The sequence below is a fragment of the Fukomys damarensis genome, unplaced genomic scaffold (assembly GCF_012274545.1).
Source record: "Fukomys damarensis isolate Sample0158 unplaced genomic scaffold, DMR_v1.0_HiC HiC_scaffold_38, whole genome shotgun sequence".
Lineage (NCBI taxonomy): Eukaryota > Metazoa > Chordata > Mammalia > Rodentia > Bathyergidae > Fukomys > Fukomys damarensis.
This window is the reverse complement of record NW_022900950.1, coordinates 21640192-21666913: the sequence shown is the minus strand read 5'-3', so window position 1 is coordinate 21666913 and position 26722 is coordinate 21640192. Positions and strand designations below refer to the sequence as shown.

Here is a 26722-nt window from a genome sequence, read left to right as displayed (position 1 = left end):
TTTATAATAAGCAATGCAACATTCTTAAACCAGATCATTATTTTTTCAGTGTATATGTACCATCTCTCTCCGAGTACACAAGAAATGATAATGAGAGAGATCAGTATCCTAAAACATCGCAGGTCTTTAAAAGTCAAAATATACCGAGTGGATAGATTTAGCTCTCAGAATCTATTTATTCTCTTTTGTCTGCTGTTAGTGCAGCAATTTGAGAGGTGTTTTCTTTGTCCATGGAACCACATTCTGCCTTAAACACTCTATGAAACCATTGAAATGAACAGTACTGAGAGATGCCTCAGAGGAAGGATGTAGAATCGCCAGACAAAATTTCAGCCCTGAAACTTCAGTAGATAAGCTACGTATAATTCATTCTCAGTATTTCTAGCTTGTCTTAGACTTCTTAAGTCATTCCGCAGATTCAGAAGAAAGGCTAGAGCCAAACACCACGTTACCACGTGAGCAGCCACCACAGCGATACTTTGGGAATTTCTGATACTCTTGTAAAAGAGGGTGAAAATGCATCCCTATGAGTAATGTCAATCAGAAGTCATTCCACACGAAGATAGCAAGAGCCTTTAAAAAACACACAATTATGTGCTCACCATGATGCTATTGTGGACGAAGCCCTTTCTATACCGTGCAGGTTTTAAATGTGGATATTCTTCAGTGCTGGTGACTTGAATACCCCAGACCTTCTTCCAAGCTGCATACAGCTGAATATGAACAGGGTAGACCCCTGAGTGATGAGGGGCCACAGCATAGCCCATGCTGACAGGTATTCCGTGTTCCTGAAAGAAGCCAGAAGAATATCGTGATGCCGTGTGGTCAGTTGATTCAGTCAATATTGTTTCCACTTTTCTCTGGTTAGGATGTATTCTATGCTGAGTTTGAGAAATTTAAAAACAGAAAATTAGCAGGATGATTTTTTAAAATCTGCAGCTCATAATTTTTAGAGCTCTGATGGTATAATAGATGTAGTGATTACTTTGGGGATGTGAGAGATTAACTCTGAATTTTGAATACAGAAAATTTTTGAGGGGAGGAGATAGGAAGTGAATTTGGCTCTTCTTCAGATAGACATAGGAAATGAAACTGATTTAAAAATGCAAAATGTAAGCTTGGTGTGGTGGCACGTGCCTAATAATTCTAGCACTCAGGAGGCTGAGGCAGGAGGATCGCTGTAAGTTTGAGACCAGCCTGGGCTACATAGTGAGCTCCAGGTCAGTCTCAACTACATAGTGAGAACCTGTCTCAAAAAAAGAAAAAACAAACAAACAAAGAACCCCCCCCAAAAAAAACCAAAGAAACAAATAAAAATTGCATAACTTGAGCAAGTGTCCAAAGATGGAGAATGGAAGAGCAGAGAGAAAAAGAGAGGAAGTGAGGAAGGGAGGGAGGAAAGAAAGAAAGGAAGGGGGAGCAAGACAGACAGGGGTCAGAGTGTTTAAGAAAACCATAGGGTGTGTATGAGCTACAAGGGTGACTTTTCTAACCTAAGAGAAGGATTTGGAATTAAACAGGCCACCGAACCGCTGAGCTAAATCCCCGGCCCAATAAACTTGGAATTAATTCTATTTGAATAGTCGAAGAATGAAGGGTTAAGATTGGCTCTATGTTTTCAGAAAGTTCTAGCAACACATCAGGGTGAGCTGCACCTGAGGAACTGAGTAAAGAACACTGTTAGGAAGCTGTTTCTCTGATGTAGACGAAGGGAAAAAGGATAACAGTATCAGGTAATGGGTGGTAAGATGAAAAGACAGACATGATTAGCACGTAAGATCCAGTGATGTAAATAGAGAGCATAAATAAAGGTAAAGGTTAAAATTCTGCCCTTGGTTTGAAACTTTGGTAACTCAGTTTATTTTTATAAAGCAAACACTCTTCTAGGAGATATCTACCTTGAGTAAACTGTCCATTCTGAAGGAAAATAGGCATAAATTTAAAAAAGAATATGAAAACAATGTCAAAGAATAGTATTATATTGCTAGGCACATGAAATAGATTTGCAATTTTCTAATTTCTACTGCTTTATACCTTTCCCTTTAAATGGTTATCTGCTTTATAAAGGCTCCTGGTAGGATTGAATCTCATCAGTTGAGGTTATAAATGACAATATACAGTCATATGAAAGCTGATTGAATCAATAACAGAATACCAAGTGTTGACTTGACAATTGCCATTTATATTTTCTGTTACATGGTACACAGCATAGGAAAAGAATTAAGTGTGGTGTCATAAACAAGCAGTAAATGGATCACACATCTACAATGTCTAAGTCATGCCACACTGACCTTAGAAGACGTGCATTAAATATTTAAGAAGTCTCCCTCATTCTTTCTTTCATGGAATGACCCTCACTGCAGGGACAAATTCACTTCTCTTTCATCAAGACTATGTGTGCTAATATCTATTACAATAAATGGCTCTGTAGAAAGACTGAATTATGAAATCAATGTTGCAAAATGAGCTGCAGTCTTTTGTGGGGCACTAGGGAAAACTCGTTTCTTACGTGTGCAGAGGAAAAATTCATCTTCCAAGAGCTGGTATTTTTCTCCTTCCCTATTTCTTTCCTTCCTTCCGACCTTCTCTCCTTCTGTCTTTCCTTTCTTGCCTCCTCTGTCCCTCCCTTCTCCCCTCTCTCCTTTCCTCCTTTCTTCTTTTCACACTAAGGAATGAACCTCGGGTCTAATGCAAGCATTCTAGCCCTGAGCTATAGCTCCAGCCCTGAAACATGCAGTTTTCAAAATGCAACAAGATTGAGAAGGTCCACTAACAAGTAATTGGAAGTTACTAAAGAGCTCAGACAATAGTATAACCCTGACCCAACATTGGGAGCCATATACCATGCTAGAAGAAGCCTTAGGTCAGTCCAGTTTCTTCTTGCTGTCCAGTGAATGATCCCAGTGTCCATGGGGATGAGCAATTTTCCAGTAGACCAGATGTTGCCAGTCTGTGGATATACTGCATGACATAGAGGTGAACTTCTGCATAATGGAAACCTATAGTCAAGGGCATTCAATCCCCTTTGTCTGGAAAATATAATTTTCTGACTGTTGCCTTGCTTGTATTTCTGATTCAAAACAAATGGGAAAAATAACTGTTTGACTCTTACCATTCTATTTAGTGATACATATGAACTTTTGTATGTCTTATCCTAAATTTGAAGAATAAAACAAATGCAGTGTGTGAATCTTAATAGTTTTAATAATAATTTGTTAGTCTTTTTATCACTGTAAAATGTTTTATTCCAAATTTAGGACCAAAGGTGCTAGGTGAGTATGTTAGTATTTTAGAAATAAAGAGAGGAAAAATAAAGTCAGTTAAGGGAATTGAAATATCAAACAAAAATGTATCTCTTAAAAAAATGACATTTCACTTTTGACAGGTAGTAAAATGAATTGTAGAACTTTTCATGAAAAAGCAGAAGGTAAAAAGCAATTGATTTGGTGTGTGGGAAGGAAGGGTCAGTAAAAAGATTTTATACTTATTGATTTCTAGGGGCTCAATCTATCCTGTTCATAAGGTCATCTTATCACATTGGCAACTGGAGCTCAATCAAAATAGTAAATCATACTGGGTAATTATGAGTTTATATTTTTCCAGTCTAAATGATAACACAAAGTGAAAAGTAATTCCCTAGTAACTCTTTGCCTGTTATCCAGGGACTTACTGAACTAGAAACCTTCATTCTTTCCTGTCCACAGTTTAAATCTCATGTCACTGAGACTTGGCCAACTGAAAAATGAACTAAACATCCAATTTCTACAAGACCACAAAAATTACACAATTTGAAAGCGTTTTCAATGTAAATATAAGGAGCACTTGAAACTCTATAAAACAGATATAAATGACAGAGCACATAAATTCAAATATAGCTTTTTATTTGTTAGAACAACTTTCTCATCAGATTCAAGAATTGTCATATTAGAATACACCAGCAAAAATATTTTCAGTGCAGTTTGATTTTATCTCATATTTCTAAAATTTCCAGTTAAGTAGAGAATAAGATATAGTGGTAAATTTCAGACTGTATATAAAAATGGTCACCACTTTTTTTTTTTATAGCAGGGATTGAACTCAGGATGTTGCCCTTATGAAGCAGGCAGTGGAACAACTGAGCTAAATCCTCGGCCCAAAATAGTGATCACTTTTAACGAAACTAATATGTACAAAAGAATAATAAAGCACTGAAGCTGTAACAGCTACTGAACTGATGTCATTTTTGTTATTCTATTTTTAAAAATCGTTCCAATTGGGCATATGTGTTTGCAATTGCTTGGTGCTTATCTGTGTTAAATGTTTTTACATTTACATATAGTATGAACCTCACAATAATCCTATTGGGAGGCCCGGATGTTAGTACAATATGTGGAAACCAAAGCTCACAGAAAACATGACTGGTTTATGTTAACAAAGGTTAGACTAGTATTTTACCCATATTTTCTAAGTTCAGTCTTTGATTTTGCTTTTCTACTAAACTGTTTTAAAAATGACTAACAGGAATTGATTTTAACATATATTTACGAACTGGAATTCTATGCACTATTGGAAAGCGAAGAAATACATTGCAGACTGTTTTGTAGCTGTCATGTTTCCCACGAATGAGTTCCAGCCAATTAGATTTGCTAGGGTCCATCTCTGAGGGCTGCTGGGAGGCAAAAGCCAAATTCTGGTAGCTCCTGGCTCCTGTGGCTGGAGGGTAAGATCTTGAAAGCAAGAACATTTCTGCACTGTATTCGGTGTCCACTTGTAGGGCAGCAGTGAAAACTATTGCTCCTCTGAGCTCCACTTGCAGACTCAGAAAGGCAGTGGCCTAAGGAACTAGTTCTGTGTAGCTCTGAGTCCCTGCACAAGTACAACATGCAAGACTGTTCAGCAGCTCTTCCAGAGTCTTTGGAAGCACTTCAGTTACTAAATAGAAATTCCCTTGTTTAAAATAATATTTTTATCTTGGAAAACTAATTGGCAGAGGTAGCCTCTGTTCATTTCTAATAATATATGTATGAAACAACAGGTTCAAGTGAGATGTTTAGTTATTTGAATTCTAGGAAAACAAAGGATGCATTTTGCAAAGTATTGCCCAATATTTCTCTAATAAAACTTATTGATATGTGGTGAACACCTATTCATCTTACAGGATCCTCTCATGTTATAAGTAAATTGTTAAATCTTTTGTACTGAGCAGGTGCCAGTGAATAAGAAACAGTAAACGCGAGACTACTGTCTATTTAAATAACAAATATCAAACACGGATAAAAATAATTACATTTAACTCACTTGAAATAATTATGCTTGAGTTCAAGACTGCCATCAAGTGCTTTGTTAAATACTAAGGTACAACAAGTATAAGACATAGCTTATGCCCTAATAAAATTTGTAGTCTGGAGACAACTGTAGAATAAATTAGAAAAATTCATCTAAATTCTTGTTGAATTTAGGCCCAAGAGCATTTGATTTAAAAAACAAAATTGTCAGTTTTTTTTTTTTTTACCAAGTATATATTCTGCTAGTGGAAAAAAATAATATTCTTGACATGAATATCTAAGGAGACTGAAAAAAATTTCCAACTAACATTAGCTGTTGAAGTTAAAATAGAAAATTTTGTTGTAGAGGTCTGCAATTTTAATCTTCCTTGACATTTTATTAGTAATCAGATAAAATAAATTCAATATAATAAATTATGTTTAAGAAGCATTTGATGAGAATGGAATATAGATAATTCTTATTTGTGCCTCAGCTGATAGCTCCAGTGATACAGTTGGATGTTCAGTTTTTGGCTCAATGACATGTTGGTGAATTTTCTTATGTTCAACAAAAATCAAAAGGAACTTATTTTGGAAGAGAAAGTACTAGTGCTCCCCAGAAGGTGCTTTTGTTATAAATTCTAAATAACAGTTAATAAATTAAAACTTTAGAATTACAAGGATCCCAAACAATGTGAAAAAATCTCATAAAATGCTGAAGAAATAACTACCCCAGATGAATGTTTATTATAGAAAAAGTAACTATCTTCAGTCTGTGTTTTAAGTAGAATTTCTATACCTGATAAGAAATAAGGATAAGATTTAAAAATAGGATTATTAAATGTCATATATTTCCCATAAATATATACTAAAATATGAATATCAAAAATAAAATTCAGGGGCCAGGGATTTAGCTCAGTGGTTCTGCCACCTGCCTTGCAAGTGCAAGAACCTGAGTTTGATCGCCAGCACCAAAAAAAACAAAAAACAAAAAAACAAAAATAAAATTCAATTATTAGTATTCTTAGCACTTAAAAAGAAGATAATTGGTATAGATCTATATATCTAAATATACACTGACCTATAATATGATTTTCAAATAGTCATTTCTATTTTGATAGACATCTGCTTTTTGTCATCAAATTTTTAAAAAATAACATATGGGCAACTAGGGATATAGCTCCGTGGTAGAACATTTACTTAAAACAATGCCCTGGGTTTGGTCTATGGTATTGAAAATAATAATAATGATAACATAATCATATAATTCACTCTAATAAACTCATTATGTGGTTTTTTTGTTATGTTCAGAAAAAATCTCAAGCTATTTTACTTTGCCTTACAAATATTGGTAATTATTTTCTTTGGGGAACATTCCCTGATGATTCTTTCACCAGAGTCTGAATTTGTTCTGATGATGTTGACTATCACAGTCTTCCAAGAATATTGAATATCTTGATCACTGGACCCTAACCTCTTTATATATATATAGATTCTTTCCTTTTCACATCATTGTCAGAGGAATCTATCAGAAATCATGGAATGTAATAGGCAGAAAATAGGTTATTTATTCTCCCAAATAGAATAATAGAATTGCAACTCCAGAGTTAGGTTGGATGGGTTTGAATCATGCTTTGCCTCTTGTTGATACTGTGACACTAAAAGATTCACTTAATTTTTCTGTGGTTCAGATTCCTCATCTAAAAAATTAAGCCAGTCTTATTAGGAAGTTAACTAATGAAGCATATATATGAGTTAATATTTACAGTGCTTCAAATAGTATCTATTAAGTTATGAGCTTTACTGAAGTTTCTACTTATGAAAAATACGTAGATCATTTTAGGGAAAATATCAATTTGGGAAATTCTAGGCCTATGACTACCACCAAGGACAAAACTGAAGCCAAGGACAAGGAGTTGAGTGAAACAGAGAGATTTACAGTAACCACCACAACAAAAGAAGGCCAGTTTAGCTGGGCGTGGTGGCGCACAGCTGTAATCCTAGCACTCGGGAGGTTGAGGCAGGAGGATCTGTGAGTTCAAGACCAGCCTGGGCTACATAGTGAGTTCCAGATCAGTCTCAACTACATAGTGAGACCCTGTCTCAAAAAAAAAAAAAACAAAAACAAAACAAAACAAAAAAAAAAACAAGAAAGAAGGCCAGTTTCTATCTAAATCCCATAGACCTGTGTCAGGGGGTGAAGGCAGAAATAATATGGATCTGTGACCATTACTGCCTCTTCCAACCTGCTCCTTATGCTAGAAGCACAGGATATGGCTAGTTCAAGGGTCTTTGATCTGCTGCTTCCAGTTGAGTTCAGCAAGTAAAGACTTCTCATAAGAGATCAAAGAGAGAAACAGTGAAGCTAGAATACTTGTTTTCTTAGGTCCTTCCATGAAAAATCATCATTTGCTATTGGACTCCTTCAATCAAAGATTACACAACTGTCAAAGTGCTCCCGTCTCCAACAAACATCACCCCTTTTGTAGATGTGACCTACTGTTTCCTTGTTATCTGCAAGCTTCAGAATTTACAACTCCCTGCCTACACCTACAGTGACTAATCCAAGATATAACTTGGCCCTATACCTCGCTTACACCTTTGGAAATTGCTCTTTCATTAAATCTAGTGCAACTGTCACTGTCATTTCTCATCTTTTGGCACAGGATGGGCTATAACTAGTTATGATTAGGTCTCTTTTAGATCTTGGGAGCACAGGTTAACACTATGGTGAAACCAAATCATGTAAGTAACATAAAGAAGAAGGACAGAGTCTTTTGAAAGAGCACTGTATGCATTGGTGATCCAGTACCATGTAGCACTTCTTTTCAAAAGTAACATCCTAATAAATGGACAAAGGAAAATGCAGGTATCATGCAGAAGTAGAAAATAAAAACATAGAAGAACAAAACAGAACTCTAGTGTTAAATGTTGTGGCTGGATAATTAGGTAAATAATTTGCAGAAGAGCTGACCCATGCAGAGGACTAGAGGGGAAAAATGGGGATGGAAAACATTGAGTATATGGACACGCAGAGATTTTTCTCTGGGTCTCACAGAACTACCTGAGTGGAAGCTTGAAGACTGAATTATCTATACAGAGAGGAGAAGATGCAAACAAGTGACTTTCATCTATTACTTTAACTCTGTTTATATTCCAGAAAATATGGCTTAGGAAACCAATCCTTAATATAATTGGGATGATTTTCTATCTCCAGTACTTAGCACAGTGCCTTATATATTGTTGGTAGTTAATACATATATTTGAAGAAAAAATACAATTTTATTTAATAAATAATTGCTGTTTAATAAATTAATGTAAAAGGGAAATTGAACGATGAGTAAAAATGAATGCATTTGTAGTAAAGGGACTAGGCATTAAATAGTACCTCACTGAACTTAACAGTGTTGATTTATTTCTCCTAAATATGCAACTCCTGCAGAGTGACACAAATTCTAAAGAGAATAGATATCGTCATCTACTTTTCCTTTTAATGAGGAATTGGGATCATATTGTTACCTTTGAAAACGATCCCAGAATCATTGATTTTTTCCACTGTATCGGGGGCTGAAATGGTCTCCTGCCTTTATAAGTGATAAAAGCAATGACTGTGTGTTCCCAGAAATTGTCTGGGTCAGTCTTGCCACTTCGTGGACTGAAGCCAAGTAAATGGTGACAAGTCTCTGGAGAGTTCTTTGTTACAAATGGATTTTTCTTTGGAAAAAGAAATAGCAGAACAATGGCACTGTGTCTACAGCATTGAACTTTCTGATCCTAAGTGGTGCAACTATTTTCTGCAATCGAGACACATTTTTTAATATTCCTGATCCTGCCAAAGGTCTATTTTGTAGCTCAGGACAACGAAGCAAATCTTCACTCAGATTGCAAAATGTCTCATTTCAGCTAGACTGGCACTTGGATTGCTTATTTTTTGTAGTAGGCAGTCTTTTTAATTAATTTTTTTGTACCAGGGATTGTGCTTGCAAGGCAGCTACAGTGACACTGAGCTAAATCCCTGGACCTCATTTTTTAAATAATCAAAGTGTGCAATGTACATGATTCATTGATTCTCTTTATTCAACACATATTCATGATGTATCCGGGATATAAAAACAACAATTTTAGGTACATATGATACAGCAGTGACACGCAAAACAATGCCTGCCATCAGGGAGGTTACATTTTAGTGAGGTGAGAACAAGATTACACAAAAACAAATGGGTAATAATAGTAGGTATAATAGATCATACGAACTATAGAGAAAAATAAAGCAGATGTAGGGAAAGAAAGGAAGACCAGAAGCAAGTGATATTAAGTAGAGTAGTCAGAACGTGTCTCACAGAGATGATATTGTGTACCAAAGTCTAGGGATTGAACTACAGCTCAGCCTGTATGCAGATATTTGGGAAAGCACTTCAGGAAAAGGGAATAGCATATATACTGGTATGAGTTAAAAGCATATCTGGCATTTTTAAGGAAGAAGAACGATTCTTTTGTTTTTGGAGCAGAGTTACTGGATGGATTAGCAAGAGAAGAAGTCACGAGTCAGGGATGCTGCAGATAGCACTGCAAGTTACTGAGCAAGTTTAGGCTCACAGTTCCCATTTGCTTTTCTAGAGGCTAAACAATGCAGTATCACTGAGGAGAAAGAAGAGTTGCACACTTTTTACCTCCATATATCACTAAAAGATGTTGGTATTTACTCTGAGTGAGACGAGGAGCTCTTAGAAATTTCTCAGCAGATACATGATACTACTTAGCCTATCATTTAAATCATTCTTCGAGCTGCTTTGTAGACAGTTGACTGAAAGATCATAAGGAGGTGAGTAATAGGCAAGTGGGAAAGCTAGATGAGGGGTAATGAATGACATCTTGGCCCATGCAAGAACCAAGTGGCTGGGGAGGAACAGTTTTGTTTTGGATGTTTTGTGGAGGTGGAATGGACAGAATTTAAAGATAGACTGAATATGGGCACACGAAAGAAAGTACACAGCTGGAGGATGGAATTCCATCCAGCAAGGTAGGAAAAGTCAAAACCAGGGCAGATTTTTGAGAGAAATATAAGTGTACACATTATATTTGAGCTGAAATAGCTAATCCTATATATCTATTAAGAAGACCGATTTAGGGGCTAGGGATTTAGCTCAGTGGCAAGCACCTGACTTGCAAGCACAGGGTCCTGAGTTTGATCCTCAGTACTACAAACAAACAAACAAACAAATACAAACAAACAAAAGGAAGTCCAATTTAAGTGTTTTCAGAGCGAGAGAGAGAAGGAGAGAGAGAGAGAGAGGGAGAAGGAAAGAAGGGGGTAGAGCACTCAGCTGGAGATCTAAGTGTAGTAAGTTTGCAACATGTCGATTTTAGTATGAGTCCAGGAAGAAGAGATGAAAATAAGAAAATGCACTGAAAGAAGATTGAAAGTGAAGTGGAAAAATACTGGGAATCTGCAACAAAATATGAACCTAATAAAGAAATTGTTTCAGAAAGAAAGCTGAAGGCAATGTGTCAGATGTCACTGCCAGGTCAAGTTAAATAAGGACTGAGACTTGTCCATTGAGTTTAACACTTGATGTCAGCTAGATCATAGCATGGCCAGGGACAAGCTCATCAGAGTGGATTTACTCTCCCATGAAAATGAAAAGCAAAATAAAAAATAGATAACAGGAAGTAGGAAGATACGTCATTCTCAAAGGGGAAGGGGATCCAGAAATGAAAAAATGGGGGAGGGAGAGAAAGAATAAAGGATGAACATAAGACGAATTGGCAAGTGCTATGTACATATACCACCTCCACACAAGGAATGTAAACATTATATACTCCACACACCTACTAATAAACTAAAATTTTTATAAAAGAGAGACCATAAAAGCTGATGAGTGTAGAAAGTGAGTATAATAAATGTTTCCTGAAACTTCACTGTAAAGAGTCTGGAAAAGATATAGCAGAAAATGATATAGAAGAAAAATGGCATAAGTAGATGATTATTTAAAGACAGAAAAATTAACAGTATGTCTGTAGGAAGTTAAAAATAATTTGGAAGTGGGGAAAATTGTTGAAATAATGATCTTGATGGATTAAGAAGGCTTTGGATTAAGTGCAGAGTTTGTCATTTCCATTATATAATTTGTTCATAATTTCAAGAGAGTGCCAGCCAGTGTGTCCTCCTCCCACATTGCTAGTCCTCAAACATTTATGATAACCAATCGTATCTTTATATGCAATGTTATGTACTAAATGGTTCTGATCATTTGAATTCTGCATAATGTTTAATTACTTCATCTCTTCTGTACAGGTCTTTACATCTCAAATTAAAATCATAACTATTATTTCAGTTCTACTTTGTTATTATCATGTCAAAGTTTCAGCTGAAGTAATAGGAGCATGTCAATTTTCTTACGATTTTTTTTTCAGTCAAGTGGAACGCATACCACCCACCTAGAAGGGCTGGGTCAATCTGTTTAATAGTTGGAGGAGAAAGAAGGTTTGAGGCGGTGGCCTATGACAGTAGGATTATCAATAAAATAAGGTTGGTAGTGGAATATCTTGGTAGCACTGGAGGATCAGCTGAAGACTATGATTGTGTTTTAGAGTAAGAACAGTTAAGTAGGGTTCCAGGGAGGCTCGGGTTCAGGATGCAGGCATAGAACAGGTGGATTTTTGGATTTTTGGATTTTTGGATTGGATTCAGGCAGGATTGTGGCTTTCTAGGGAAATATGCTGAAATGGGAGGTAAAAGGAAGTTCATGGAGTGCACAAAGCAGTTGCTGGCCATTTGATGGTGATACAAGCTAGACAAGGAAGAAAACAGGGGCCCATGGGAAGTGAGGGGCAGCAGAAATGTGGTGGTATCAGATCCTAGGAATTCTCTGTAAATCGGACATGTTGAAGAGGGTTAACTGCCCTATTTTAAGCTGACTACAATGACTGACTTTGAAGACATTTCCAAACTTTTATGGATACCTCCAGTGTTATACAGCTCATGGGTTTAAATTATTAATTTAAAAGCATTACTTTCAGAAAGAGGAGTTTTGCATAAGCTATCACTTCCTCTTAGCAGTGGAATACTTTTCTAATACTATTTTTGAATCAAGCTGAGATTTCCCTTAGGAAGCATTTCCCCCATTAATGTCAGTTTAACACATTTATGGAAAAAGATTTTAAACATTTGGCATATGCATGAGCCATCTCTCTGGTTGTCACCTCCCACCCCGACCCCCAAAATACAAGGTGTTGTTACATTTTGTCCTTCTATGACATCCTGTGCCTGCTCCGAGTTAAAATAATTCACATCTGTGATTGTTTGGAGTTTTGTGAGACTTTTTTACTATGTGAAGCAGGTTACGTTTCATCACACAAAGTAAGTTTCTGTTATTAGTTGGTACTTATATATTCAAAAGAATTAACAATAATATCCTCACTTGAACAAGCTATACTGATTATTAAATTATTTTTCTGTAGACATGTTCACATGTTTCAAATTAAAATTGCAATGAATTATTACATTTCCATCATGTTGAAGTGTTAACCATATTGGGAATAAACCATTGGTTCACATCAGCACACCAATCCTGTATTATGAGCCAGCTTTAAAACTCCTCCCTGGCAACACGTTTGGAAACAATTTCTCATGTTCTCATATTGCTCAAGTTAGTGCAGAAATGACCATGGAGTACTGAAGTGCCAGTAATAAAAAGGTGACCAGGGAATGAACAGAATGGTTAGTTACAATAGGTAAAGCATAAAATACATTGTCAAGTGAAAGGATTTTTCAAACTTGAACAGGTGAGAGAAAGAGAAAAGGAAAGGCCAATCAGATATAGGCAGGATCACCAAACTGCCATCTAATAACTGGTTGATTAGGCACAAAATGACACTATCAACACCTCTTAAAAAACAGTGGGTCATAAGGTTTCAGGGTATTCTTTGTTACGTATTCCTGTGGAATGTTTATCAGTCTTAGAACATAGGGGGGGTTTGTATGGAGGCAAATCTCAAAATAACTTAAGTGAAAAATGATAAACATTAGAGTATTCTATTAGATAGGGATTGGATTTAACCCCTGTACCAGAAAAACAGCAAGAGCAAAACAATAGAACCTAATGGATAAAAAAGAGAAGGTAGTTGTTATTGCTGCCTCCCCCACTCCTGCACTCCGGCAATGGTAAATCTGGAGATGTAATTGCTAAGTTTAGTTCAAAAATTAATTCTTTGATTATCTTGGCCTTCTCTTTATAGTTTGAAGACAGGTATCTTAGCTCTAGCCCACAGATCATATATTTGGTATCAGAAAAAAGCAAAGTGCAGAGAGGCTAACAACACCTTTATCTAACCTTCTTCCTGAATCTTTCCTGAAAACACCATATCAAAACTTCTGCTTATATTTGATTGGCCAAAACTATTATATGTTCACTACTTGAAATAGAAGCTGATAAATTCAATATGCATTAGTTCAACACTTGGACTCCACAAGTAAATTTCGGCCTCCTTTAGTAGAGTAATTGTAAAAATAGCCATTGCATACACCTTTTAACATGGTGAACAAGGGCTAAAGATACTGCAATGCTGAAATGACAACACAGGACATGAGAAGATCCTCAAATGATGTCAAACAACTCACTTTCTATCCTTAACTTTACATAGAAATGACGTACAAAAATAATTATTTTAGGAAATTATTGGAGAACAACAAATTATAATACTTGAATCAATAAAATGTGACATATTCTCTCCTATCACCTAAGGTCTAAATCTATGTCTTATTTTATGCTTAATGAGCTTCTTTTAGAGATCAAGGTAAAAATTATTAAAAATGAATTTATGTGCTGAAAAATTTATATATCTAAGTGTATATTACATCACTAATAGTAAGTAATGAACACATATATAATAATTAGAGATTCATAGAATACTGTTTATCATTTCAGTTTCATATTTTTTTGGATCATTGTGAGTGCAGGCCAAGCTTTTACAAATGTTTGTCAGAAACATACTGGCTCTGTCACATGTTTTTCCTGTTCGAGTTTTTACAGCCTATTAAAATATAAAATATATTCTTACCATCCCAAACGTACAAGACAGACTGTGCACCAAATCCTCCAGGCCGTTGTTTGTTGCTAAGTGATCTATACTTGGAAGCCTGGAGCACACGGTTCTGGGTGTTGTCTTACGTTCTGTCTCACCCTGTGGTCTGTTGGGTGTTCCTCTTCTGACTTATGCAACCGGTCCTTGTTCACACGCACTATCCCAAAGGCCTGTCCTTTTAAATTTTCTTCCTCTGATCATTAGCCACTGTGCTTTTCGTGGCTCTTCTGTATTGTGTACATTTAATTCAGGAACCTGAAATGTCCTTTTACTTTATCTACTATATAAGTAAATATTCGTAAACATACATACCATCTTACTCATTTTTGCATCCCTGAGGTCAAGAAAAATACTCATCAGGCAATACATATTCATTAATTGTCTTTTGACAAAAGGAAGAGAGGGAGGGAAAGAGACAAGTTTACAAAACAGAAGAGGTGAAGGAATTGTGAAAGGAGGGCATAACTTTTCACACTGGATATGTATGAACATATTTAATCTCGAATAGAAAGCAATAATTTCAAAGTATCAAGGGGTTGAAAGTATATAGATCAACTCTTTTTTTCATTTATTTGTTTACAAATACAACTCTTATTGCCTGTGCTTCTTTTTGTTGGAATGTTGGGGATGATATTAGTCTCTTTCATTAGTAAAAATTTATGACCACCCGCAATACTGAAATGTGGGTAGGGAGGAGGAATAAAAAGCCAATCACAATGTCTTGTTTCTGTTTCCAAGTTGAATATTACATAACCTTGAAACTATCACTTAGTTCTGTTATACATTGTAATCTCTTATTACAAAAGGAATGATCTTATGCTTCTTGAAGAAATACGAAGGACATAACTTTTTTTAGTATTTCTGTATGTTCAGTTGTTCTGTATGATTTAAACAAAATTTAACAGGTGAAGAAAATACTACTTTTCTTCAAAGCAAATAAATTAAATATCACCAATTATTTCAATCAGTTTTCAGCTATGTCAGAGGTGGGAACTGCTGTTGCAATCATTTCATGTAGCAACACTTGAAAAGAATTGAAACCTCCCTGCTGAATCTTAAAAATATGACTTTAGAGAGAGCTAAAGAAATGATTTTCAGAGCTTTCACTTACCAAAAATAATGGCAGTGAAGTATAAAAAAAAGACAAATGCAAGCCTTGATAGATTTATATTAATGGATCTTGGGTGATAGAAATTGTTTATTTCCTTCAATCACTGCTTTCCAATATTTAAGTACATTTTATGAATGTCGTTTATTCCTTTGAGGTTAAGCCTGTTCAGAAATAAAGTGCTGCTTGATAGAAAAAAGATACTCCAGTTCAAGTAGGAATTTGTGGAATGGGTGTGGGTTTGCTTTTGTCCTTTGCTAGGAAAATCCAAGAGATAAATATGTATTGTAGAGATTTTCTGTTTATGGGAAATTCTTTCGCCTATCTGCAATTCCACATCAACAAGTCAAGGACTTACCATGATATAAACATGACAAGAAAATCCATTTTTCTCTAAATCTATAGCTAAGCAGCATTAATATTAATAGCTAATAAAATACCAATTCTAATTTATAGGCAAAACATTCAACCTATGGTTCATATTATAAATTTCATGAGAACCTTGGAGATTTCTTGAACAAGCTCTCCAAGAATAGTGTTAAACAATATTATCCTACTTTTAAAAATGGTAAGAAGAAAAAAGCTTACGTATTGTCAATGAGTAGATGAAAGGAAAAGTACAAATATTTTCTCTTATTGTTCAGTGTATGCTATGGCTTGTGTTTAGATGTCCCCCAAAGCCTCATGCCAATGAGGTGGGACTTTCTTTTGCAGAGGTAGATTAATCTGGAACGTGTGATGCTGGGGTTAAGGGTGTGTGGCTACTAAAACACTACATGTGAGGGATTTTGACACCATCCTCATTTCAGTAGTCTTAAAAAGACAAAAGGGGAAGAAAGATGCTGGTAACTCTCTTGTTACCTTTGTCGCCTTCTGTGCACCATGTCGTTTCTTCTCTGTGATGCTTCTTTGCCATTCCAGCCTCAGAGCCAGGCGATTAAAGACTGAAACCTCAGTGAACTAACTGTGAGCCAAATAAACCCCTTCCCCTCTAACTTTGGGTGTCGGGTATTTTTGTCTCAGCAACAAGAGAAAAGTAACTAACACGGTATATGATCACTATATCATGTATACACTTCAGGTTTTCATATTGATATCTTAGGATTTATGCAATACCACATGCTTCTTTCAATACAGAAAGGCCTGTAAGTTCTTTACCAATGAAGAACATTTAGTGTTGGTCATAATTCTGATGTGATACTTAGAAAACATTTATTAATTTAAAATCAGTAAGTTGTGTATTTTGGTACGTGGTCTACTCAAAAGGTTAAAACAATAAATTACTGAAATGATGAGACTTCACTGTCTAGTGTATAACTCACTGTAACACCATAGTATTTCATGTTGATATAGCATAAATGAAAGGCTGAATTTGTAGGCATGTAATCCTACAATATTGAAGGAAAAAAAAGAATATTAACATGAAAAAATAAAATACTGTAATAGCATCATAAAATTGGAATATGATGATAGGTAGGCTGTGTGTATGTGAAATACTTTTGTATAATATATGATATGAGAAATTTATGCATATTTAACATAAAGACCAAAACTAATTAAAAGGCATAATGATGAATATCTATCCCCACTGATCACATAGATATGTAAAAATATTTTAAACTGTTACAAAATGCCATCTGTAAATAAGTGTTCTATTTGCAGTAACAAAATCATTTAATTGCTCATATAAATAAGCTTCCAAGTTACTGGCTGATGTTCTATAATCTTCCCACTGTGATTTTGTTATTTTCTTTCTTCCTAAGGTCATTTTACTCATCATAGGTTTGCAATAAATAGAAGCTACCATATTCAAGATCATGCACATATTTTGTTTTCTAAACATTTAATCAATTTTCACTGCTCTGTCTTCTAGGAAAATGCCGTTAATATTTGATTTATTATTTTTCACTTCTTTAAACTAAAAAATACTTTTTGCTTACTCTGTTTTATGATTTAAAATGCTATTACAAAAAAAGAGAAAACAAATTTAACAAACAAAATATTTTCAAAACCACTGTGGATTTTGTTTGAATATCCAATCTAGGAATTCTATTTTACCTGAGGAAATGATCAATAATTATACCTAATTTCTGTTGCAGGGCTTAAATGAAAGAGTATTCTAGTAAACTTGGTACAGGAAATTAAAATCATGGATTGCAGATTGAGATATGTTATGGCTGGATCAAAAATGTTCCACAAGGGCTGGGAATTTAGCTTAGTGGTTCTGTTGCCTGCCTTGCAAGCTCAAGGTCCTAAGTTTGATCCCTGGTACCAAAATAAAAAATTCCCCAAAAGGTTCATGTATTCAAAGGTGGAACTTTTAGAAGGTGACTCAATCATGAGTCTGTTAATAACATTAATAGACAAAATCATTGATGAGTTATTAGCCCAATGGGCTGTTTAGCTGTGGGGCTAATTGAAGTCAACAGGTCACTAATGGAATAACCTGATGGGTCTTATCTTGGCCATTTGATGCCTCGTCTCTTTCTACTTTCTGCCCCTCCACCATATTTCTTCCTTCTGACAGGCATTGAGGCAACAGAGTAGGTGATGATGGATGGAATCCTTTGAAACCATGGGCCCAAATCAATCTTTTCTCCTTTAAGTTATTTTCTTTCGGTGTTTTGTGACAGCAATGAAATCTGGCTAACAGAAGATACACCATAAAATGAAGTAGAATGAATTTTTCATCTTTTGTGACCAAAGAAAAAGGAAGTAAAAGATTAGACAAGAACAAAGTAATTAGTTTATGTTAGAAAAAAGAGGCAAAAGCTATACTTTCTCACCCTTTTTTTTAGTACTGGAAAGTTTAACTTCGGAATGGACACAAGATGGTGTGTTTAGAAATATAGTTTAATCCTGGAGTTCCTAATATTTTCTTTAAAGTGCAAACATGGTGTGGGAAATGGCAAGGAAGGGAATTCTTTCTCAAATTCAAGACCAAAAGAATCTGAATGAAGGTAGGTCTGCAATAATTTAAAAGCAGAGTAGGTGAACCATAGGGTCAAAGTCAGAATCAGTAAGACAGGGGAAAGAGAAGAGCATAATTATGCCGGACAGTGAAGATTGATGGTAACCATCAAGGGCTACCAACATGCAGAAGATACCCTATAGAGTTTCAAGAACCAGTCATTAAAAATATTAGATGGGCACTTCCAGCCTCTGAAACAAGGTGACAGCTGCCAGGATCTTGTGGCCTATTTTCAAGTACCATGGAGGTCTTTAGACAAAATATCACAAGCTCTCTATTACATGTTAACAAGATTGCCATAGTTTCTATGTTGAAAGTGGACTCAAGACCAAGAATGGAAACAGAAATCACTGGAGAAAGTATTGTCATAAATTAGGCAGAATAAAGGTAGTAGAAGCTGGGCATGGTGAAGCATGCCCACTATTCTGTTACTCTGGGACTTGATTGCAAGTTCAAGTGCAGCCTGAGCAACTCAATGACTCAGTGAAAACCCATATCAAAATAGAAATTAAAAAGTGCAAAAGCTGATTTTAATCCCCATCACCCCCACACACACAATAGAATGGTAGGTGTGGAATTCCACGACATCCCTGTGAAACAACTATAACTCATGAAAATTATTTTAAAGCAACTACTATAATTTCTTTCAAATGAACATAGGACATTTAGCAAATAAAAGGAATTTTAAAAATCTACTAAAATTGATTTGAAAAAGCAGTGGTGAGTCCTAACTTGCTCCCTTCCCTACTTTTCCCAGTTTAGAGTAAGAGTCCTTAGCCCAGGTGGGCAGCCAAGACCCCAGGGCTCTGTCTCCCTGGCCCTGTATGCCTAGCCCCAGTCTATGGCTACAGTTTCTGCTCAGAACGATAGCTTGACCCTAGTTCTCATGCCCCTAGCTTTGTGTGTAAATGTTCTTTTTAATCAAGAGCAAGTGGGAGATCCAGAACTTTCTTACTGACACTCCCCTTTCATATGGCAAAGAGCTATAATCTGAGGGAAGCAAGCCAAAGATACCCAGGCTTTCAGATGCCTTCACCACATATCAATTCTAGAATAAGGAGTCCACACTGAACGACAAGTTGAGAAGATCAGAAATGACTGTCCCATTCCAGAACCCATGCCATACATCTAGGTTTACTTCAACAGAAGCAGGCCATGGTAGCCAACTGGCATCTCTGGAGCAGAAGCTTTGCCCAAGTGGAGAAGCAGGTCATAAGAAGATAGAGTTCCAAATTATCCACTGGGAAACTAAAGGTTTTGGAGACAGAATGTGGAGAAGCTCAAGCCTAAGGATACTCTCAAAGATAATGGAGATTGTGATGGACAGCGATTAAGGAGGTGGCTGCTGCTGCCTAACTGTAATTAACAACAAGCTAGCTGTAGTCTAGACAGACAAGAGGGCAATGAGGAGGAGCATCCCCAAGATGAGAGAGACTGACAAATTGACCACACAGAGTGTTTCTGCAAAGATCACATTTTACTAGATCACAATGGGGAATGATCTGCACCCAAAAGCACTGTCTAAACAACAGACCAAGTAACCAGTGATTAGTGGAGGCTCATATCTGTTTAACTTTATACCGGATGTGGGCCGGGTATTAGAAAGACACGCAGGAACCCTGCCACCACTGCAGCTTTTGCCAAGTGTTTGTCCTTCCTGTAGGAGCATTGTTAAGCTGCACACTGAAGGGAAAAAGTCCTCATATAATTAAAAGAGAAATAAGTGACAAAACACAATCTACTCTGTGGATAAAAAGGGTGAATCAGTATCGAGCGCTATAAATATTATCTAAAATGTTCAGTCTCAAAAATATTACAAGACATAAAAGAAAGGGGACAGTGTGATCAATAGAACTTGAGCTAAGCAATAGGAACGGACTTCAAAGAGGGCAATTGTTCAACTTAGGAAAGATGTCAATTGCACTAAAAGAATTAATGCAAATCATGCCTGAAGGCATAGGAAAAGTATTATACCAATATTTTGTCAAATGGAAACTATCAACAAAAGATAGAAACCATAAAAAGAACTAAGTAGGAAATTTGGAGGTGAAAAGTACAACAATTCAGATGAAAAGAAAATCATTAGAGTGTTTGAAAGATTTGAATGGCAGAAGGAATATTCGATAAACTTGAAGATACATTAATAGAGATTGTGAAGTCTGAAGAATGGAGACTAAAGAATTAGACCATAAAAAAGTCAAGAAACTAAAAATTTGAGGACACTGTTAAGTGTAATATTGAATATGAACATTAGAGTGAAAAGAGAGAAAGGAATTCAATAGTATTAGAAGAAATAATGCCTGAAAACTTCCTAAATTTTATAAAAAATCATTACTCTGCAAACTAAAAGAGCTCAATAAACTCTAAATTAAATAAACACAAAGAAAACCCGACACATCACAGTAAAAATACTGAAAGCCAATGATAACCAGAGAACCAACTAATCACAGTGAAGATAAACAAAACAAGATAAAAAGTTGTCTTCAGAAAGGATGGAGGCCAGAAAGAATAGAGAAACTATACTCAAAGTGATTTAGAGAAAATAGTAGTAACATTAGATGTGGTGGCAAAGGTCTATAATTTCAGAATTTGGAAGGCTGAAGAAGGCACTTCATGTATTCAAAGTCAACCTTCACTAAGATAGTAAGCAAGACCTTGTTACAACAAACAGAAAAGAATAATCAATACTCATCTCATTCTTTTTTACACTTTCATTTTCTAATAGAGAAACTATTTGGCATTTACATATGTGTGTCCCATTTATTTCATTTAAGAGTATGTCCTCAATGTACATTCATTTATCTATAAATGTCTCTAATTTCTCAATAGGTAGGGGAGGTGGGAGGGATAAGGGAAAGGAAAGAAGTGGAAGGGAAAAATATGAGGTAAGAAATAAATGGAAACAGGGGCCGGGGATTTAACTCAGTGGTTTGGTGGCCTTGCAAACTCAAGGACCTGAGTTCAATCCCCGGTACCAAAGCAAAACAAAACAAAACAAAACAAAACAAAACAAAACAAAACAAGAAAAAAGAAAAGAAAAGAAATAAATGGAAACAAAGCATTTGCCAATAGGGAGGGGTAGAGGGGGTAAAGGGAGGGCAAGGGAAGGGGGAAAAATTAGAACCAAGATACATCATGTAAATGTACAAGTTCCCAATGATGAATTTAAAAGTATTGTATACCTAAAATGTACCAATGAGAGAATTTAGGAGGAAAAAATAATCATCTTCTAAAATGCTATCTTTTAAAATTGAAGGTAAAATAAACATTGTCACAAGTATTCCAAACTGGAGAATTCATTGTCATGTCTTATAATAAATAATAAAGGCAACTCTTTAATCTAAAAGCAAATATCCAACAGGGTAATATGAATGAAGAAACAAAGAATGATGCTAACGGTAATTATGTAATTATAGAACACAGATTATTTTAAAAGTATGTATATAAGCAGGGGATTTGGCTTAGTGGTTCTGTCACCTGCCTCACAAGCTCAAGGTTCCAAGTTCTATCCCTGGTACAAAAACAAAGTACTTATATAAAACCATTTTTATATATGTATAATTAGGCCTATACTGTACATAAATGTAATGTATTCCATAGCTACCCAGAGGCAAAAGGCTGTATCAAAGCAAGTAAATAATAGCAGATGGTAATGCAAAATTATCAAAATAACAGAGAGTAGGGAAATGGCATGTAAAAAGGTTAACACAGAAACTCTATATATTTATTCTGCTTTTTTAATTCAGGCTTTAAATTGCAAACATACATGATGTATTATTAATTATAACAATAAACTACTGGATTGTAATATATGTAGATATTACATATATACCAGTAATAAAAGAGAAAGAGAGAGATTGTTATGCAAAAGTAATATTTCGTATCTTCCTAGATTATGACAGTGTAAATTTGAAGTAGAGCTAGGTACAGTGGCAAGTACATTTTTAATCTGGCTACATGAAAATATATTTCAAATCTATCACAGAAATGTCTTTCTTTTTTCCCATTAAGTTTATTTGTACACTTTAGGTATAAAATACAATTACATTCATCGTTGGGATCTTGTACCTTTACATTATTTATCTTGGTTCTTATTTTTCCCCATTCCTTCCACCCTTCCCTATTTGTTTCCATTTTTTCCCTTTTCTCATAGGTTTTCTTTTGCCTTCTTAGCTTTCCCATACTGCTCCCATTTTCCCTACTCCTTCAGACATTTTCTTCTTATTACACAATATCAATTATACATTTTGATCCATATTTACAGTTTTCATTTTTCACACCAGAAAAACTATTTGGTATTTACACATGTGTGTCCTATTTATGTCATTTAAGAGTATGGCCTCAATGTGCATCTGCTTAGCTATAAACGTCTTTTGTTTCTCATTCTTAATGGCTGAGAAGTTCTCCATTTTATACATATATAAAAAAACACATCTTCTTTATCCACTCTCCAGGTGATGGGGAAGTGGGCTGTTTCCAACTTTTAGCTATTAAAAATTGTGCTACTGTAAACATGAGTGAGCACATATCACTGTGGTATGATTCTTTTAATTCTTTTGTGAAGATACCCAGCAGAGAAATAGCTGGGTAAAATAGGACTTCTAATCTTAGTTGTTTGAGGTATCTGCGTATTGATTTCCACAGTGATTGCGCAAGCCTGCACTCCCACCAACAAAGAAAAGCCCAGGTCCTCATTGCTTCAATAATGAATTCTACAAGATATTTAGAGAAGAACTATTACCACTACTCTTTAAATTGTTCAACGAAATTGAAAGGAAAGTAATACTTCCAAATTCCTTCCTGGGAGCAAGTGTTACTTTGATTTCAAAACCAGGGAATGAACCAACAAAAAAACAGAACTACAGGTCAATCAACCTAGTGAACATAGATGCAAAAATCCTCAATAAGATACTGGCAAACAGAATACAGAGAGTCCTCAAAGAGATCATACACCCTGACCAAGTCAGATTTATCCCAGGGATGCAAGGATGGTTCAACATACATAAATCAATAAACATAATACACTATATTAACAGATTCAAAGACAAAAACCATATGATCAACTCAATATATGCAGAAAAAGCATTTGACAAAATTCAACACCCATTCATGATAAAAATCCTATAGAAAATTTGAATAGATGATCTTTATTTCAACTTGATAAAGGGTATTAGGAAAACCAACAGCCAACATCATATTAAATGGTCAAAAATGGAAAACCTTCAAGCTAAAATCAGGAACAAGATAAAGATCTCCACTATCACAACTCCTGTTCAGTATAGATTTGGAAACATTAGCCTCAGCAATTATACAAGTGAAAGAAATAAAAACAATAAAGATAGGAAAGGAAGAAGTTAAACTGTCTTTATTTGCTGATGATATGGTAGTCTACATAGAAGATCCAAAATGCTCTCCCCAAAGACTTCTAAACTTAATTGACAGATTCAGTAGAGTAGCTGGATACATGGTAAACACTCAAAAATCAATGTTCTTGTACACGAATAACAGACTCACTAAGAGAGAAACTGGGGAAATAATCCCTTTCACAATATCATTAAAAAAGTGAAATATCTAGGAATTAATCTAAAGAAGAAGCAAAAGACCTCTATATTGAATACTATAGCACTCTGAAAAAAGAGAATATTAGAAAATGGAAAGACATCCCCTGTTTCTGGATAGGAAAACCAATATAGTGAAAATAGCCATACTTCCAAAACGATACACAGATTCAATGCAATCCCTATTGAAATCTCAACAGCACTAGAGAAAAAAAACCAAAAATTCATTTGGAACTAGAAAAGACCTAGAATAGCAAAAGCAATACTATGCAAGAGAGACATGGCAGCGGGTATCACAATTTCCAATTTGAAATTATACCACAAAGCCCCTGTGATAAAAATAGCATGGTACTGGCAAAGAAATAGACCTGAGGATCAGTGGTATAGATTAGAAGTTGCAGAAACAACTCCAGACATACTCAGCTACCTCATCTTGGATAAAGGAGCCAACCATCCTCACTGGAGGAAAGATAGCGTCTTTAATAAGCGGTGTTAGAAAAACTGGATTTTAACTTGCCAAAGATTAAAACTAGACCCCTGTCTTTCACCATGCAGTAAACTAAAATCCAAGTGGATCAATGATCTAAATATTAAAACAGAAACACTAAACTTGCTGGAAGATAAGTTAGGTAGAACTCTTGAAGACAATGACATAGGAAAAGACCTTAGAAACACATTCTTATAAGCACAGAAATTAGCACAATGAGTGAACAACTGGGATATCATCTTTTAAAAAAGATTCTGTACTGCAAGAGAAACCACCAACAGAGCTAAGAGACAATCTACAACATGGGAAAAAATTTTACCAGCTCTTCCTCAGACAAAGTTCTATTATCTAAAATAAAGAACTGAAAAAATCATACTCCCCAAATATAAAGACCCAATTAAAAATGGGCATCTGAAATGAACAGGCATTTCTCAAAGAAGTAAAAGTAGCATGTCTCTGTTTCTGCCTTTTTTCTCTCTCTTTGTCTCTCCTCTCTCTCCTCTTTCTGTATCTCTATCCCCTCTTCGTCTCTATCTCTGTCTTTCTGTCTCCCTTTCTTTCTGTTTCTCTCCGCTCTGTCTCTCATTCTCTCTCTCTCTCTCTCTCTCTCTCTCTCTCTCTCTCTGTGTGTGTGTGTGTGTGTGTGTGTGTGTGTGTCATGGGTTCTCTTTTTTGTCAGAGTTTTATCCCTGATGATGCCAACTGTCATGTGGGGATCCACCCTCTGGATTGGATACATAACCGTTCCATAAATCTAGACAACAGCGGGAGGGAAATGAGATACTCAATCAGTCCCACAGCTTTTGAGGAACAGCATTGCTAATACCCAGCTGAACCTGGCAGCCGGCCCTCCCTCCAGGTAGCCTGGAAATGACTACATTTCACCTGACACATCAACTGAAGTCCTATAAGAGATCCAGAACTGCAGGATCTAGTTCTAGTCCTGCTTGACACCCTGACCTACACAAACTGTTCATAATTAATGTGCATTTTAGATATTCACCTTCTGGGTAATTTCTTACGAAGTAGTAAAATACAGCTAATGTATTCAATTTCTGAAGTCATTTTCATACATATTTGTATTTGTGTATATGTAGTCCACAAGATTTCTTAAGATCTAATACCACTGCAAAGATGTTTATTATTTTTTTGTAGCTAGAATATTTAACATGATATTTACCTTCTTGACAAATTTTTAAGAGCATAATATGATATAGTTGACTATAGGTACAATGTTGTTTAGCAGATCTCCAGAATGTATTCATCTTGCTATACTGAAACGTTATGTGGCATGATTAGTAACTCCTCATTTTGCCCTCCTTCCAACTGTCACGCCACTGTCTGATTCTTTGAACTTGACTCTTTTAGACTCCACCTGTAACTGAAATCATGCAGCATTTTTCTTTCTCTGGCTGGCTTATTTAACGGTATAGTAGTATTCTTAAGGTTCATCTACACTTTCACACATTGCACCATTTCCCTCTCTTCCTCTCTGCCTTGATGCTTCTGGTTTTATTGTTATTTGATGAGAATAGTAATGCATGTAGGAATGAATCTACTCTTTGAGTGTCAAGGCTACATTATTTATCCTCCAAAATACATTATTTGATGAATTATGAACTGTTAAATGGATCACAGTAATCTTGTCCACAGTTTAATTTTAGTGTAAATATTATTAGGTCTTCTAAATTCTCTAGCTTTACACTCTATTAGTTTTAATCATCATTCTTTTCGTATTTTGTGTCTGTTGTACAGCATGATGCTGCTTCCTGCATAATCCAGTCAGCAGGGAGGCATTGCAGACATTGGTACGCAGCTGTCTCAGGTTCATCCCATTGTGTTATTAATTCCACTATCTCTCTCCTTCTATTTCTCTTTAATATGACATCGACATAGTTGGTTCAGTGTGCACTCTCTTATGACATTTTAGGATTTCCTATAGTTGCTCTTCAACATGTTTGCACTTTTATAAGAACAATTTAAATGTCAGCATACTTCATGAATATTGTATCTAATTATGAAAAGTCTCATAGATTTCACAAATAGGCAAAACTTTTTCAGTAGAAGTTAGAAATTTGTACCACTATTGGACAAATCTTCGTTTTCTTAATAGTTAAGAGGTTATAGTACTAATTGATGAACTATGAAGGAATTTACATCACTATTGAAAAAGTCAGCACTGAAGATAAAAAGTCCCTTCTCCTTCAGGATGTTTTATGTTCTGCAAATATTAACAAACTGAAAAGTCTCACTGGTTTAGAATCTTTAATG

General features: G+C 35.5%; 1 protein-coding gene across 1 annotated transcript in view; it reads right to left on the bottom strand.

Moving 5' to 3' along the window:
- The window catches only part of LOC104868855 (N-deacetylase and N-sulfotransferase 4), a 286413-nt gene that overhangs the window by 101164 nt on the left and 158527 nt on the right, over positions 1 to 26722 (bottom strand). Inside the window, exon 5 of the mRNA XM_010633850.2 lies at positions 603 to 788. Coding sequence (XP_010632152.1) covers positions 603 to 788 — 186 coding nt within the window. The remainder of the gene's footprint in view (positions 1 to 602; positions 789 to 26722) is intronic.